Source organism: Peromyscus eremicus, chromosome 1 (assembly GCF_949786415.1).
Source record: "Peromyscus eremicus chromosome 1, PerEre_H2_v1, whole genome shotgun sequence".
Classification (NCBI taxonomy): domain Eukaryota; kingdom Metazoa; phylum Chordata; class Mammalia; order Rodentia; family Cricetidae; genus Peromyscus; species Peromyscus eremicus.
Window position 1 is genome coordinate 173688103 of NC_081416.1, and position 17644 is coordinate 173705746.

The 17644-nt window shown below is 45.6% G+C and overlaps 1 protein-coding gene across 1 annotated transcript in view; it reads left to right on the forward strand.

Moving 5' to 3' along the window:
• The window catches only part of Arhgap35 (Rho GTPase activating protein 35), a 113010-nt gene that overhangs the window by 49894 nt on the left and 45472 nt on the right, over positions 1–17644 (forward strand). The window contains exon 2 of the mRNA XM_059281218.1: positions 1804–5677. Within this exon, the coding sequence (XP_059137201.1) occupies positions 1997–5677 (3681 nt within the window). The 5' untranslated portion in view covers positions 1804–1996. The remainder of the gene's footprint in view (positions 1–1803; positions 5678–17644) is intronic.

A 17644-nucleotide genomic window follows, 5' to 3' on the forward strand; every position in this document is an offset into this window, starting at 1 on the left:
GTTTTGATCCATTTAGAGTTGTTTGTTTCGTTGGTTGGTTGGGTTTTTTTGAGACACAGTCTTACTGTGTAGTCTTGGATACCCTGAAACTCACTGTGTGGACTAAGTTGACCTTGGATTCACAGAAATTTGCCTGCCTCTTACTCCCCAAGTGCTTAAGGGATTAAAAGTGTGCACCACCACACACTGCTAGAGTTGTTTTTGTTGTTGTTGAATTGAACTTAGTGCCTATCACATGCTAGATAAGCACTCTAACATCTGAGTCACATCCTCAGCTCTAGGGTTAGCCTCTGTATATGATGTAGATAAAGACCTACCTCCGTCCTTTCCTGTGTGAAGATTCACTTTCCCCAGCACCAACTGTTAAAAAAAGTATGTTCTTTCCCAATGAATGGTTTTCAACAGCCTTGTCAAAAGTCATTTAGCCAGCCAGACATACTGGCAGAGGTAGGTAGATCTCTCTGAGTTTGAGGCCAGCCTGGTTTACATAGTGAGTTTCAGGGCTACGTAAGTAAGACCCTGTCTCAAACCACATTCCCCCCACCCCCCGCCACCCCAAAAAAAGTCATTCAGTGATATGTATGACGATTTAGCTGTGAGCTTTGTTTCTTTTTCATTGGTCTTTATCTTTATGTCACTGCAGGACTGTTTTGATTGTTGTAGCTTTGTAGTAAATTTTGAAAGCAATATTATGAGTCTTCCCTGGAAGCTTTGCTCTTTCCTCCCTCCTTTCCCTTCTCTCCTCCCCATTCTTTTTCTGTAGCCAAGGCTACTCCTGAGCTAGTGCTTTTCCTGCCTCAGTCTCCTCAGTGCTTCCGTACCACACTGATGATGTGAATTTTGATTACCGAGTGAAGGCGTTATCTGCTTTCTCCCCTATAGTTACTATTGAGGACTTTTTTCTTCCAGATAATTAATAGGCAGTCTTAGGAGACACTTGAATTACCTGTCAACATCCTGCCTCTCAAAGATTTCTCCTACATTTAACCTTCCATCATGACTCTCGTCTGATCCAATTGTTTGGGCTTTAGTTCATATTTTTTGCAGTAAGCTATAATTCATTAATGTATAATTTTTTTGGTTCACAGATAATCCTAGACCTTACTCATGGGAGCCCCTTCAAGATGACACCATTGTCCCATGGTTTTTACTTGTCCAAGGCATTTCTTGCTTAGTCAGACATGGTAGCACATGCCTTTATTCTCAGCACTTGGGAGACAAAGACAGGTGGATCTCTGAGTTCAAGTCCAAGATAGCCAGAGCTACACAGGAAAACTGTCTCAAAAACAAAACAAAACGAAAGACATTTCTTGTATCCACCCTGCCTTGGAGTTAGCCACATTTCCTATAGAGCCCTCACTTGTCACATTAGTGTTTTACACTCTCCTTATTTATATCTTCCTGTCTTGGTTTAGACTATACCTGTTTGAAAACACATTGATATTAGCCTTTTTATTATTATCATTATCATTGTGTATGGTGTATGTGTGTACCCCCTCCTGTATAGGCATGCACATGTCACAGCGTGTGTGGAATTCAGAGGACAACTTTGGGGAATTGGTTCTCCCCTTTTTCATTGGGATCCAGGAATTGAACTGGGGTTGTCAGGCTTACACAGCAAACACCTTTACCCTCTGAACTGTCTCAACAACTCTGATGTCAGCTTTAATCACTCACCCTGCATAAGGCCTAGCATATTAGGTTTACTAAATATTTGTTAGCTTAAAAAATACTTTTATTGTAATTTAATGGTTAAACTAGAGTTTGGATGGTGATGGTTTTTCTTTTCCCCCCTCCATCTAGGCAGACATGTTGGCTATTTGGCGATGAGAAGAAGTAAGAACTGACATCATACTGGTTTACAACACTATGGGACCTGACACTTGGGCTGCTTGGGCAGCGGGCCTCCACTGGCACTGCTGAGAAGTCTTGTCACTCTACTGCAGAACACTAATCTGATCTCGGAAGTAGCTGATTGTGGCAGGATGTTTCGAAGATGATGATGGCAAGAAAGCAAGATGTTCGAATCCCCACCTACAACATCAGCGTGGTGGGATTGTCCGGGACTGAGAAGGAGAAAGGCCAGTGCGGCATTGGGAAGTCTTGTCTATGTAACCGCTTCGTGCGCCCAAGTGCAGATGATTTTCACCTGGACCACACTTCTGTTCTCAGCACCAGTGACTTTGGTGGGCGGGTGGTCAATAATGACCACTTTCTCTACTGGGGAGAAGTTAGCCGCTCCCTGGAGGACTGTGTGGAATGTAAAATGCACATTGTGGAGCAGACTGAGTTCATTGATGATCAGACTTTTCAACCTCATCGAAGCACGGCACTGCAGCCCTACATCAAGAGAGCTGCAGCCACCAAGCTCGCATCAGCTGAAAAACTCATGTATTTTTGCACTGACCAGCTGGGGCTGGAACAGGACTTTGAGCAGAAACAGATGCCAGATGGAAAGCTGCTGGTTGACGGCTTCCTTCTGGGCATTGATGTTAGCAGGGGCATGAACAGGAACTTCGATGACCAGCTCAAGTTTGTCTCCAATCTCTACAATCAGCTTGCAAAAACAAAAAAGCCCATAGTGGTGGTCCTGACTAAGTGTGATGAGGGTGTTGAGCGGTACATTAGAGATGCACATACTTTTGCCTTAAGCAAAAAGAACCTCCAGGTTGTAGAGACCTCAGCAAGATCCAATGTGAATGTGGACTTGGCTTTCAGTACTTTAGTGCAACTCATTGATAAGAGTCGAGGGAAGACAAAAATCATTCCTTACTTTGAAGCTCTCAAGCAGCAGAGTCAGCAAATAGCTACAGCAAAGGACAAATATGAGTGGTTGGTGAGCCGAATTGTGAAAAATCACAATGAGAACTGGCTGAATGTCAGCCGAAAGATGCAGGCCTCCCCTGAGTACCAAGACTATGTCTACCTAGAAGGGACACAGAAGGCCAAGAAGCTCTTCCTGCAGCACATCCACCGCCTCAAGCACGAGCATATTGAGCGCCGGAGAAAACTATACCTGGCAGCCCTGCCGTTGGCTTTTGAAGCCCTCATACCTAATCTAGATGAAGTAGACCACCTGAGCTGCATTAAAGCCAAAAAACTCTTAGAGACCAAGCCAGAGTTCTTGAAGTGGTTTGTTGTGCTTGAAGAGACACCATGGGACGCCACCAGCCACATTGACAACATGGAAAATGAGAGGATTCCCTTTGACTTGATGGATACTGTCCCTGCTGAGCAGCTGTATGAGACCCACTTGGAGAAGCTGAGGAACGAGAGGAAGAGAGCTGAGATGCGAAAGGCATTCAAAGAAAACCTGGAGACCTCTCCTTTCATAACTCCCGGGAAACCTTGGGAAGAGGCTCGTAGTTTTATTATGAATGAAGACTTTTACCAGTGGCTGGAAGAATCAGTGTACATGGACATCTATGGCAAACACCAAAAACAGATTATAGACCGAGCAAAGGAAGAGTTCCAGGAGTTGCTTTTGGAGTACTCAGAATTATTTTATGAGTTGGAGCTGGATGCCAAACCCAGCAAGGAAAAGATGGGTGTCATCCAGGATGTTTTGGGGGAAGAGCAGAGATTTAAAGCATTGCAGAAGCTCCAGGCAGAGCGCGATGCCCTCATTCTGAAGCACATTCACTTTGTGTACCACCCCACGAAGGAGACATGCCCAAGCTGCCCAGCTTGTGTAGATGCTAAGATTGAGCACTTGATCAGTTCTCGCTTTATCCGGCCATCTGACAGGAATCAGAAGAACTCTCTGTCAGACCCCAATATCGATAGGATCAATTTGGTTATCTTAGGCAAAGATGGCCTTGCCCGAGAGTTGGCCAATGAAATTCGAGCTCTTTGTACAAATGACGACAAGTATGTGATAGATGGTAAAATGTATGAGCTGTCCCTGAGGCCAATAGAGGGTAACGTCAGGCTTCCTGTGAACTCTTTCCAGACACCAACCTTCCAACCCCATGGCTGCCTCTGCCTTTACAATTCAAAGGAGTCGCTGTCCTATGTGGTGGAGAGTATAGAGAAGAGCAGAGAGTCCACACTGGGCAGGCGGGATAATCACTTAGTTCACCTCCCCCTGACCTTAATTTTAGTGAACAAGAGGGGGGACACAAGTGGAGAGACTCTGCACAGCTTAATACAACAAGGCCAACAGATTGCTAGCAAACTGCAGTGTGTCTTTCTTGATCCTGCTTCTGCTGGCATTGGTTACGGACGCAATATTAATGAGAAGCAGATCAGTCAAGTTCTGAAGGGACTCCTGGATTCTAAGCGCAACTTAAACCTGGTCAGCTCCACTGCTAGTATCAAAGACTTGGCTGATGTGGACCTTCGAATTGTCATGTGTCTGATGTGTGGCGATCCCTTTAGTGCAGATGACATACTCTCTCCTGTCCTGCAGTCCCAAACCTGTAAATCTTCCCACTGTGGGAGCAGCAACTCTGTTTTACTTGAACTTCCGATTGGACTACACAAGAAGCGCATTGAGCTGTCTGTTCTTTCATACCATTCCTCGTTCAGCATCCGAAAGAGCCGGTTGGTTCATGGGTACATTGTTTTTTATTCAGCCAAACGTAAGGCCTCCTTGGCGATGTTACGTGCCTTTCTTTGTGAAGTGCAGGATATTATCCCCATCCAGCTTGTTGCACTCACTGATGGCGCTATAGATGTCCTGGACAATGACTTAAGTCGAGAGCAGCTGACAGAGGGGGAGGAGATTGCCCAAGAAATTGATGGGAGGTTCACAAGCATCCCTTGTAGCCAGCCCCAGCATAAACTTGAGATCTTTCACCCCTTTTTTAAAGACGTGGTGGAGAAAAAGAACATAATCGAGGCCACGCACATGTATGATAATGTTGCTGAGGCCTGCAGCACCACTGAAGAAGTGTTCAACTCCCCCAGGGCCGGGTCACCACTCTGCAACTCAAACTTACAGGATTCAGAAGAAGACGTGGAGCCTCCATCGTACCACCTGTTTCGGGAAGATGCAACATTGCCCTCCCTGTCCAAAGACCATTCCAAGTTCTCTATGGAGCTGGAGGGAAATGATGGGCTGTCTTTCATAATGAGCAATTTTGAGAGTAAACTGAACAACAAAGTACCTCCACCAGTCAAACCAAAGCCTCCTGTCCATTTTGAGATCACAAAAGATCTCTCCTACCTAGACCAAGGCCATCGGGAGGGACAGAGGAAGTCTGTGTCTTCTAGCCCCTGGCTGCCTCAGGACGGGTTTGATCCTTCTGACTACGCAGAGCCAATGGATGCTGTGGTCAAGCCGAGGAATGAGGAAGAAAACATATACTCTGTGCCCCACGACAGCACCCAGGGCAAGATCATAACCATTCGGAACATCAACAAAGCCCAGTCTAATGGTAGTGGCAATGGTTCTGACAGTGAAATGGACACGAGTTCTCTAGAGCGGGGCCGGAAGATATCAGCCGTGAGTAAGCCTGTGCTGTACAGGACGAGATGCACCCGGCTGGGGCGCTTTGCTAGTTACCGCACCAGCTTTAGTGTGGGGAGTGATGATGAGCTGGGACCCATCCGGAAGAAAGAGGAGGATCAGGCATCCCAGGGTTATAAAGGGGACAATGCTGTCATTCCATATGAAACAGATGAGGACCCCAGGAGGAGGAATATCCTTCGAAGTCTAAGGAGGAACACCAAGGTAAGACGCAGTTTCGGATGACTCAGTAGGGGTTTGCACAGCGTCTTGGTGATTTGGTTGATGACAACTATTCAGGGACAACATGGTTTTTAAAAACCACTGGATGTGCATTTATTCTTTGGCCTTGCGGTAAGAGTCAGCCTGTGCATTAGATGTCTACTACTGGCCGTTCTCATGTGGTTAGCACCTAAGATAGGTATCCTGGATTTGCCTTTGCCTTGAACAGTCTTTACCCAAATGAGCAGGTGATGTAGAGCTCTTAAATGTCTTGACAAGTGGCCAAGCCAGTGACATTACGGATACTCTTTGCTCCCTTGAAGATTGCAAATTTGCACCCCTTGGCCTGAACATACATCATCTGTATGGCTCTCAAATGCTGCTTTCCCATGCTGATCACAAAAGGGTGCTGCATTTTACATTACTGAGGAGTGGATGGTTCTCTGCACACACAAATCTGTGCAAGTGCTAAAATGACTTGAAAAAAAAAATTTCAGCATGGAGTTTATCCATATTTGTAAAAGGAGATTTTACATGCCCCTTACTTCATCCATCTGCAATCAGTTCTTCCATTACTGAGTCTCTGAACTTCAGGGACCACAAGCATTACAGGGATAGGGACCAACAAGGGAAAGAAGTTACTAGTGTGTTTTACATGTCAGTAGCAGATGAAATGTCTTTTCTTACTGTAGACTACAGCTTGGTGTTTGCAAGGCAGAGAGCTAGAGGTAGTTCCCTGTCCTCTTAGGCCTGGGCTTTGAGACAGAAAGTATCAACCACTTACACCCACACCCACCCCCTACCCTCCGCCCCTTGCCATTTGTAGTAGGGAAGTACTGTTCAGAGAATGACATCTTGGTGAGACTCTGACAGAGATATAATAACCTACGGTCAGCATTATACACAGGATGGTGCTCATTCCCCTCCCTGCCAGGAAACAGCAGAGACCAGTCACTCAAGTGAGGCTTTACAAGGACCTTGGAGAGGGAAGTTGCCAAAAAATGACACACCATATCAAAAGTATCTGGAGTATAATCTGGAGTACTGAGAGGTAGCATAGAGGCCATTGTGGTAGCCCAGGGACCTGGGAGGTGGAGGAGCATAACACCATTGTGACCTTGGACATGCAGAGTGCTCCTCAGTCACTACTAGCCAGGGCTTCCATGGCTTTCTTGTCTGTGCAGTGTCAGAAAGAAAGTGTTGTGTGGGTTTTGGGCGCCTGCCTCAGGTCACTACATTCTTCCCATTTAATTTAGTTTTTCCACAGCTTGCTGTCTACTCGGGGTCCATGTCTGCCTTTTGGATTTTGTTTTTCAAAACTTGGAGGGAAGACCCAGTGAAAATCATTCTTGTTTAGGAAGCTAACCAACCTCCCTGTGTTTCCCCCAACTTCTTCTGTTTGATGATACCAAATCTGAGCATTTTGAACATTTTGGCTTTCTTCCACCTCTACTCCTTGTAAAAACTGTTACCGGAATAGCTTATGTGAGTGCTGACAGTCTTCTGATTTGTGGGGGTGTTTGCACACCTGGGGATTAGGAAGGTGGCATAATAGCACACTGAGTTATAAGTCTTTTTCTGACTTCTTGCAATATTTTTAATACTGCAAACAGTGCTTTGAAAACACATTTCCAGACTGGGGATGTAGCTCAATTGGTAGAGTGTGCCAAGCCTTTGGTAAGCACTGGGTTCCAGTCCCAGCACCACATAAAACCAAGTATGCCAGAGACAGTCGTGGTCTACAGAGTGAGTTCAGGACAGCCAGGACTGTTACACAGAGAAACCCTGTCTTGAAACCCCTCCCCCCACCAAAAAAAAAGTGTGGTGGTGCACATCTATAATCCCAGCCAAGAGGAAGAGACAGGAGGATCCTACCAAACCTAAGGCCAGCCTGGAACCTTTCTCAAATCAAAATAAATAATTTTTTAAAAATTGTCAAACAAGACGTGATTTCTAGATATCATTGTGGCAAAGGCTTTACTCAGCAGAAACAGCTAGTCTCTGCATCCTGAGCTGTATCCCTGCTGGGGACCAAACATGTCCCCAGCTGCTAGATCAGCAGGCAAGAAGTACCAGCTTCCAGCCTGTCTTGAGTTATTCACCTCTCCAAATCAGACGGAAATTATTCCTCTGTCCCAAGAAACATGGTGTGCCAGCAGTCATTTTAGGAGTATCCTTAGGGAAAAAATGGGTAGAAGCTGGCATTGTGTTTCCCTGACTTGGAGAGTGGTGCTTTGGAATGAGCAGGGCTGCTTTGTCATCCCTGCAGAGAAGATGAAAGCCTTTGCCACAGAACAAGGACTGTTAGGACTGCTGCCACTGGGAATGCAGACTGACACTTGTTTTACTGGAAGAGCAAGATACTATCAGGGCAGAGAGTGCAAGCCACCCTCCGTGGGGAATTTATCCTTTGATTTTTATTGGCATGACAAAGCAGTACAGCATTTATTTGAAGTGTGGGGGGAAGCATTCTGGATTTCAGCTGGTCATAGAAAACAACTCAGACCCTCCTGCAAGGGAAGTGCCCCCCCCCTCCTTTTTTGGCCCAGGCCATAGCACCCAGATAGGGCAGCCAGATCTATACAGTGGCTTTGAAGAGACCATCTGTCTACCAGGGATGGCCTGTGGACAGAGCTCATGTTAAGATGGCTCAGGTAGAATGTGGGTCGATATTAGCTGCTGAGGCCCTGAGAATGAGGTCCTGGGGTCAGATCCCAATTCCCTGCTTTCTCATTTGGACCTTGAGCACATGATATCCCTCCTCTGGTTCCTTCTATAAAAGGGAACATGGTCCTCAGAGGGATGGGTATTGTAGGCCAGAAGTTTGGGCTGTTTTCACCATGGAACTAGACCTGGGAGAGGGATGAGGCTGAAGCATGGCATAAGATGAGATGCCCCAGCAGCAGGTGGAACATGGCGTTATACTAGCGAGGAGACTGCTGTGGGCCTCCTGACCACACCACTTCCTCTCTGGTGCAAGGTTTAACCCACAGTGATTCAGATGCTTGCTCTGTGCTCGCCCCGGCAACCACCTTAATGAAGAGAAGCTCTGCTCTGGGTACCAATGTGATGAGGAGAAAAAAAGAGAAGAAAAAAAAAAAAAACACTCAGTACACTTGCTAATTTGCTAGATTAGTACCTCACTATAGAACTAGAGTCAGAGAGAGGGATGCTTTCATCTCTTCTAATGAAAGTACAGACTGTAAAGCCAGTGCTCCTTCTTGGGTCCTTTTCCCAACGGAACCATTCAGCAGCCCACCCTCAGTGGGAGCCTTCCGCACGCAACTGAATGAAATTGAAACTCCAAGATTGCTCTTGGGCGGCTGTGAATAGAGCTTTGTCTAAAGCTGCTGCTGCTCATGTCTCTGTCTCCCAAGGCTGTGCATTTGCAAAGATGAGATCGGGACCAGCAGCTCTTATTTTAAAGCCAAAAAGCAGGCCGCAGAGCCTTGTTCCACAATTGTGCCCTTGAGGCTCATTCAGTGTGCTGAAATTTGCTGTGTTTGACCACTATTTAAAGGCTAGACATTATTGGCTATTTACCCTTCTGTCAGATATGTTCTTACTCTGGTGTTTAATAAAAAGACAAAAAACAGTGATAAAGAAAATCTTTCACTTACTGTAGCTGCCACATGACAAGACAACCTATTGAAAAGTGAACTGTTTGAATCACGCATTGTTTGGTCTATAAGGCACCAAGTAACCAGTTTGACAGTTTGTGTCCCCCCAGTGAATTGGCTTATTTCATTGGATTCAGTGAATTGGCTGGTTGTTGTGGCTTTGTGTGGACACAGCTCTCGTTTTGTGAGGCCTAGAACGGAGTTAAGGTTTCTAGTGTGAATGAAAACCAGCTGGGGAGTTGGACTGCCCACACTCCTGGGAGGGATATTGGTTTCGACAGACAAGTGCAGTGTGATAAGAACTCTTTGTAACTTGCTCGGAAAAACTCAGTGTGTGCTTCTGAGCTTAGTCCTACTGAGTGAGCTGTAAGACCAGATACCTCTTCTAAAGAAGCATTTTGACTTCAGTGTACAAGCACCTTCACCCTTTTAGGAAGGCAACATTTGGTTCAGTGCTGAGACCAACGAGCACTTGTCTGCTGCCTGGTGTTTTAGGTGTCCTGGATGTAGGTAGTTAGTTCATGTGTTCCTTGGAGATAGGTTCTGAACATAAACTTGTATGTATTTTAAATATTATCTGACGAGAAGATACTGGATACCGAGGGGTTATTGAACAAAGTTTGCCCTGAGCTGAGACATCTAGGAAAGTTCCCTGAGGAATTGGTAATGTAAAGCTAACATGGGTGGAGCACCAGGCAGACAGACAATTGAAGATGGAGAGTTTGTGGGGAAAGCTTTCTCAGGTACGGTGTGGAATTCAGAGTGGGGAGGAGAGACCAAAATCTTGTCATATGAGTGCAGTCTGTACTGTGATTGCCACAGAAATGGGAAGACAAGGCCAGATCACAGAGAGTATGCTGGAGGTTTATGTTTTCACTTGTATGGTTTTTCTTTTTTAACCCAGCCCTATTTTATAGATGAGTTTATTTTGGAGCACATTTAAGGTATCCTGGTGAGGAAGGCATGGGAATAGGTTTGGTCTCAGTAGGGCAGGAGTGTGAGGCATGCTTGCTTCCTCACAGCTGACTGGATCAGGAAACAGAACCCATTCATGTCTTAGAGATGAGGTGACTAAGGCTCAGAGAGTTAAACCCCTTCCCAGCAGAGCAGGATGGTACTTGCCTATAATTCCAGCACTTGGGAGGTGAAGGTAGAACAGTCAGTTCAAGGCCAGCCTCAGCTCCATAGTGACTTGGAGGCTAGTCTGGCTACATGAGCTCTTGTCTCAAAAACAAACAAGTGAATACCTGGTCTGGTTTACCACCACTGCAGTGGAGTGAGTGAGCTTTTGAGGCCGGTCTTCTAGCTGCCACTCCCATGTGCAGAAAGTTGCTAGTTTTCACTGTTCATGTGCACATGTTTAGACCAGTGAGCCCATTCAGTGTGTTCATTCAAACAGGGTCTAGCTTATTAAGTCCGTTTCTTTATGCTGTCCCCCCTAAGAACAGCATGGTGCTGTTGTTTCTGCCTTCAATGGCTAGTTAAGTAAGGCCAAAATAGACGTAGAGGGACTGAATTAGCCATTGGAACTTTAACAAGTTGTTTTAAATCTATGCCAGTGGATATTCAGTTTATTTTATTGTGTTTTTTGAGGCAGTTTCTATGTAGCCCAGGTTGGCCTCAAACTCACAGTCCTCCTGCCTGAGACCCCCCGAGTACTAGGCTTATGTATACCATCATGCCTGGTTTCTTAGTTTATTTTAAGCCTGAAGAACTTCTGTAGTGTGTTTTTGGTGATAAAAATAGAGCATCTTTTAACTGTCTGCTTTAGCTTGCACACACCTGTTCCTTAAATAAAGCAGGGAGGCCAGATCTTCTTTTCAAAGGACAAAGAATTGTTGTGATGCTTCCCCAAGCCAGCTGGTTCTCCTCTACCACCTGGTTATACCAAAATACCTCTGCAGGACCCAGGTGAGGTCAGCTCCAGTCAGTGTGCATGGGATTCCAGGCAGGGCATTACGTACCTGTACCTGGATCCAGTGGCCTTTTCTACCTTTCCCCCAGCTGCACTGGCCAAGAATTCAGTCTCAAGATCCTCGACTTGCCAGACTCCTTCATTCTGCAGTGTGATGACACAGCCGCCTTCCCTTTCCTGTCATATGGAAGGGTTAGATGGGGGAAGGCCAGGGTTCCTTCCTGTTTCGCCCTAAATCAAGGTGCTCTAAGCTGAGGAGTGCCAGGAGCATGAGTAATTTAATTGAAAGGGCCCCCTTTGAAGCTCTGTTGGAAACATGAGAGAATAACTGTTAATTAGAAAATCACAGTGATGGCCATGAGTACAAGAAGGGGTGGAGGAAACCTTGAGTGATGCTGTTTGTTTGTTTTGTGTTTCAAGACAAGCTTTCACTATACTGTCCAAGCTGACTTGAGACTTGGGAAATCCTGCCTCTGTCTCCTAAGTGCTAGGATTGCAGGTATGAGCTAGTACACAGAGCTTTAAGCTTGTTTTTAAGGAAACCAAGAGGTCTGGAGCAGTGGAGGCATTATTTGTTCTATCAGAATCTGTCTAAAAGGAAAGGAGGAGGTGACTTAAGTTGGCCCGCCTTCCTCTGGGGCATTGACAGTTCGTCCTGGAGAAAGTAGTGTCGGCTCTGGCTGCAGTTGTTCACAGCCCTTGGCAGGCTCTCTGACCTCTGCTGTGAAAGGAGCTGCTAGCACCTTTGCCTTGCAGGGTGGCTGTGAGGTGTCAGCACCTAGCTAGCTTCCTAGGGAATTGCTAGTGTGTTGTGTGACCCACTGGAGGCACAGATGTGGGGATCATTCTAGGGCTCGGCCTCTCCTGCTTTTTCCAGTTTGGCTTGCTAAGTGAGTACCCCAAAAGAAGATGGATGCTGAGAGCACCTACTGTGAGAGTGCTCCCTGTGATTCCCTAAAGAGGGACATGTGCCTGACTGGGGACAGGAGACATCTGGCAAGCCACTTGGGAGAATGACACTTCCAGCTAAAGTGTACTCAGTAACCCTTCAGATGCCAGAAGTGTTGGTAATATCAGAAGCCAGCCCAGCTCTTAGCATGGCATTCCAGACTGACTTCCTGATGAGGAAGGTTTAGAATAGTTGTTCAAGAATTCCTTTCTAATTTTGTGATGCTCTGGAGAACCTTCAGTTATCTAAAGGATGTATTTGACACTCTAATCCAGAGTTTAAAGCTTAGGAGGATGCACATGAAGCGGTGGGGTGGAATTCATGTCACCAGGCAGAGGGGATTGATACTCTCTAAATGCTATTTCCATTGCCACATTCATAAGTTGGAGGGTTGAACTTGATCTTGGACTATTTTGAGGTGAAAGAGATAAGCAGTCCAGTTTATCTTTTATCCTGCTCATCTCTGCAGCACAACTGTACAAAAGAAGCCTGCTCCTTAGTAGCAGTAGGGTGGCTCTTCAACCGTTTGAACCTAACTACTTTAGGGCTCTTCTTTTTCCAGCTTGAAATTGCCTAATAGAAGCTGGGCATAGTGCCTCATGCCTATAATACCAGTACTGAGGAGACAGAGGCATAAGGATCTAGGACCGTAAGGCCACCCTGAACTACATGAGATTCTGTCTTTTAAAATAATAACATCATCATCACCATCATCATCATCTGGGGCTGGAGAGATGTCTCAGAGGTCAAGAGCACTTGATGCTCTATCAGAAGGTCAGAGTTCAGATCCCAGCATCTACATCAGATGCCTGTAACTCCAGCTCCAAGGAATCTGATACCGCTGGCATCAGTGGGCACACATGCCACACGCACTGGGTTGGTTAGTTTTTGGGGGTTTTGTTTTGTTTTTTAATCAACTTGACACAAGATAGAGTCATGTGAGAAGAAGGAATATCAGTTCAAAAAAATGTTGCCATTGCCAGGCAGTGGTGGCACATGCTTTTAATCCCAACACTCAGGAGGCAGAGGCAGGTGGATCTCAGATCTCTTGAGCTCCAGTCCAGCCTGGTCTATAGAGCGAGTTCCAGGACAGGCTCCAAAGCTACATAAAGAAACCCTGTCTTCGCCGGGCGGTGGTGGCTCACGCCTTTAATCCCAGCACTCAGGAGGCAGAGGCAGGTGGATCTTTGTGAGTTCGAGGCCAGCCTGATCTACAGAGCGAGATCCAGGAAAAGGCGCAAAGCTACACAGAGAAACCCTGTCTCAAAAAAAAAAAAAAGAAAAGAAACCCTGTCTTCAAAAAACAAACAAACAAAATGTCCCCATCATATTGGTCTACAGGGCATTTTCTTGACTGATGATTGATGTAGAAGGGCCCAGCCCACTGTGGGTATAGTACCATACCTGGGCAGGTAGTCCTGAGGTACATAAGAAAATAAACTAGCATAGGGTATAGTGGCACACACCTTTAATCCCAACACTCTGGAAGCAGAGGCCAGTGGATCTCTGAGTTTGAGACCAGCTTGGTCTACAAAGCAATCCAGGGCTACATAGTGAGACCCTGTCTCAAAAACCAAAACAAGAAAAAGAAAGAAAAGAAGACTGGAAGAGCCTTCCCCCGGTCTCTGCTCCAGTTCTCATATCCAGGTTCTTGCCTTGAGTTCCTGCTCTGACTTCTTTGAATGATGGACTGTAATAGGGATGTTGTAAACCAAGTATAAACTCTTTCCTCCCAGGTTGCTTGTGGTCTTATCACAGCAATAAAAAGCAAGTACACACACACACACACACACACACACACACACACACACACACACACACACACGTATATTACCCTTAGAGGTTCTCCAGATAGTTGATGTGCCTATATTCCTTACTCAGCATCCATTTACTCATTATGCCTAACCCAAGAACCTACACAAACTGTAGTGCTATGAAGCACAAGTTCTGCAATCACAGAGACCTGCCTCGTGGGATTTCCTTGGACTCATCTCGAGTTCCTCCCTTTCCTTTCCCTCCTTCCCTCTCTTCTCCCCCCCCCCTTCTCCTTCTCCATTATTTTCTATGTAGGCTCAAGCATGTCTTGTGCCTATAGAGATAAGATGACAACTTTCAAGAATAGGTTTTCTACTTCACCATGTGCGTCCTGGGAATAGAAGAAGGCCCTCAGCATTAGTAGCAGCTGACTTTATCTGCTGAGCCAACTCAGTGGCCCCAAGGTTCTTAGTGTGCATGCTTTTTGTGGGAGTGGGGTATCCTAGGGGCGTGGCCAGCTGTAGCATGCTATCCTACAATCCACCAGAAGCGACTGCAGTGGTGGAGTGCTTGCCTATCAGGTTCTCTGCGCTAGGTTCACTCTCTGGTACCACCAAAGAGAGAGAGAAACTTGGGATCTGGTGCATAGAAAGTACTTAGGTGAGACAAACCTCTAGCCGGTGACTTGGAAACATGCACTTGAGCATTGTTCCAAGGAGTATGTTGTTTCAATTTGACTAGATTCTACAGCTAGGGCTAGAAAACATCCCAGTGATGACTGGGAAAATCGGGGTCACCTCCTGCTTTTTGGTTCCACTCTTTCCCTTAGCAACACTTTACTTGGAAGCTTCAGTTTTACTGAGGAATAGTCTTATCTTCATTTTGACAGAGAAATTTGGTGGGATTGATGGAAGTGTTTTTGTTTTTGTTTTTTTAAATACAGATAGTCAGTAGTCACTGGTTATTCACACTGCAGAACTGACCTTTTAAATGGCAGAGACATTTATAGGGAGAGCATTGCTTTACCCAACACTATGTGGCTGCAAAAGTGTACATCAGCTGAAAGGTCCTGCCCATAACACCATATGACCAGGGTGCTGTCAGGGAGGTAGATAGAGATGACACAGTACTTGTCCCAAGCCACATCAATCAGATTGAAACCTTGAAGTCTGTTTTCTTCTCTTGTGAGATAGGGTCTTACATAACCCAACCTGGCCTCAAACTTGCTATTTAGTCAAGGATGACCTTGAACTTCTGATCCTCTTCCTCCACCTCCAAGTGCTGTAATTAAAGGCATGCACCACCGCACCCAGTTTTATGTGGTACTGGGCTTCAAACCCAGAGTTTTATGCATGCTGGGCAAGTGTCCTACCAATTGAGCCACATCCCCAACAGGTTAAATTCTTTTGGGAAGGGGGGACCGGGGTTGAGTCTTACTGTGTATTTTTGGCTGGCCTTGGACTCACCTGCCCCTTACCTCTTGCCTGCTTGGATCAAAAGCTTGTACCACCACTCCAGGCTTTTATTTGTTTAATTCTTTGACTTTTGTTGTTGTTGTTATTTTGAGACAGGTCCTGGAACTCTGCATGTAGACCAGGCTGGCCTCAAACTCACAGACATGCAGCTGCTTCTGCCTCCCAAGCGCTGGGATGAAAGGTGTGGGCCACCAACCACACCAGGCTCTTTGATAGTTTCCTGCATATATGTACAAGGTGTCTTGATCATATCTACCTTCACCAGTCCCCATCCCCCAAACCACCCACTTAGCTCTCATGTCTTTTTTTTTAAACACACTGAGTCCAGTTGGTGTTGCCTGCATGCACATAGGCAACACATCTAGAAGGAAAATTACTTCCTCTCCCAGACCAGCCATCAGTTGTCAATAGCTCCTCAGCTAAGTGGAGCCTTATGAGCCCTTCCTCCATCTATGCTAGAATTATTATTGCTGGTTTGATCTGTGCAGGTCTTGGGTAATTAACTATAGCTGCTGTGACTTTATAATCGAAATATGTTCTCTCCAGTAGTTAGCACTTCACAGCATCCTTCCTCGTCCTTTGGCTCTTACATTTTCTCTGTCTCCCTCTTCAAGATGTCCTTTGAGCCTTGTGGAGTTTGATAATCAGTGTTCCATTTAGAGCTGGGCATCACTCAACACTCACTTATTCTCAGCACTTTGACAAGTTTTGTGTCTCTGCTACTTGATACAGAAACTTCTCCAACTACAGTTGGAAGAAGCAGTAATCTATGGGTGTAATATAAATATTTAGAAGGCAGTTTGATAGCATGTGTGTTTAGCAAAGCAGCAATAGGTCTTTTGTCATCTGTGTGTTGTCTGTCCTGTCCCAGCTAGATTGTTTACCAGTCCCTGTGGAGCAGGCCTCAGATCCAGTCAGAAAGCAGTTGGTAGCCCTCACAGCAGCCATGCCACCCTTGCCCCTGCTGGTGCACAGTGTCTGGTAGCAAAGCTTAGACTCTTCATGTTGAGCTTTATATCAGTGTAGGTTACAGGCATGCATCACACACTGCTGGACAGTCTAGATTTGTCCATAAAGTCTCCAGTTTGCTTTTCCCGAAAGTCAGTGCCTGCTTACCTCAAGAGTTGGGCATGTGTTTGGCAGGGCCAAGCCACGTAGGGTACCTACCATGAACCTCCACATTGAATTACTTAGCAGGCTGATTGTTAGGCTTTCTTTGCCTTTTGGTAGTTTTCTGGGGTATTACCAATTAGCAGCCCAGTATACTTTTTGATTTGCTTCTACTTTCTCTAATTCCAATTCCTACACCCCAATCCCACCCCTCTTAATTTACACAGGAAGTTCTCAGAATCTCAGACTAAACAGGAAGTAACTTATTCCCTTATAAGGAGTACTAAAATGGATGAAAATGAGCAGAAGAAAAGGGAAAGGTTGACCTGTGACCCGGCAGTTGGATGTCTCCTTCCATGGGTTTTATGGAAAGATCCCTAAATAGGTTTATAGTCCATGCACATTGTGAAGGGAAGCCATCTGCCCTGCTGCATTGGGCTGAGCTACCTAGAAATGAAACCTGATTACTAGAGACACACCACTCTAATTTACCTGGACCCTATCCTGTTGCCCTCTTCTTTTATTAGATACTTTAAGAAAGGTCAACATTCTAAGCCCGTTTTCTTGACTTTGGGGAATTTCCATTGGTGAGCATGTTTTCCCCCCCAATATGAGCTTCAAAATAAAAATACTAAATGTAACAGGGCTCGGGGGACACACACACACACACACACACACACACACACACACACACACACACAGTTTGAGTGGTTTTTAAGGCAGACTCTGTCAGTTATAGTGTTAAACAGTATGGGCTTTGGTATAAAGCATTGTCACTAATTGAGTCATTTAGGCCTGTGAGACTTCTTTTCTTGGAAAAGGGAAAGGTTGTGAGGTTTTAAAGGAAGTGCATATGGGACTTGTTTGGTAACATGGTAAAGTCTCCATGGCTGTAACTGCCCCTGCTGGCTGCTTCATGAGGACTGAAAGAATAGACAGAATTACATTGTAGTCCAGGCTAGCCTGGAACTCCTGTTAGTCCTGCCTCGGCCTCTCAAGGGCTGAAATTATAGGCATGGGCCTGGGTCATGTTATTTGTTTTGTTTGATTAGTTGGCTTTACCATTTCCTAATGTGGAAAATACCAGCAATTAATCCCGGCTAATATATCAAAGGGAATTCTCATTTGAGACTGTCAGCTCTAACA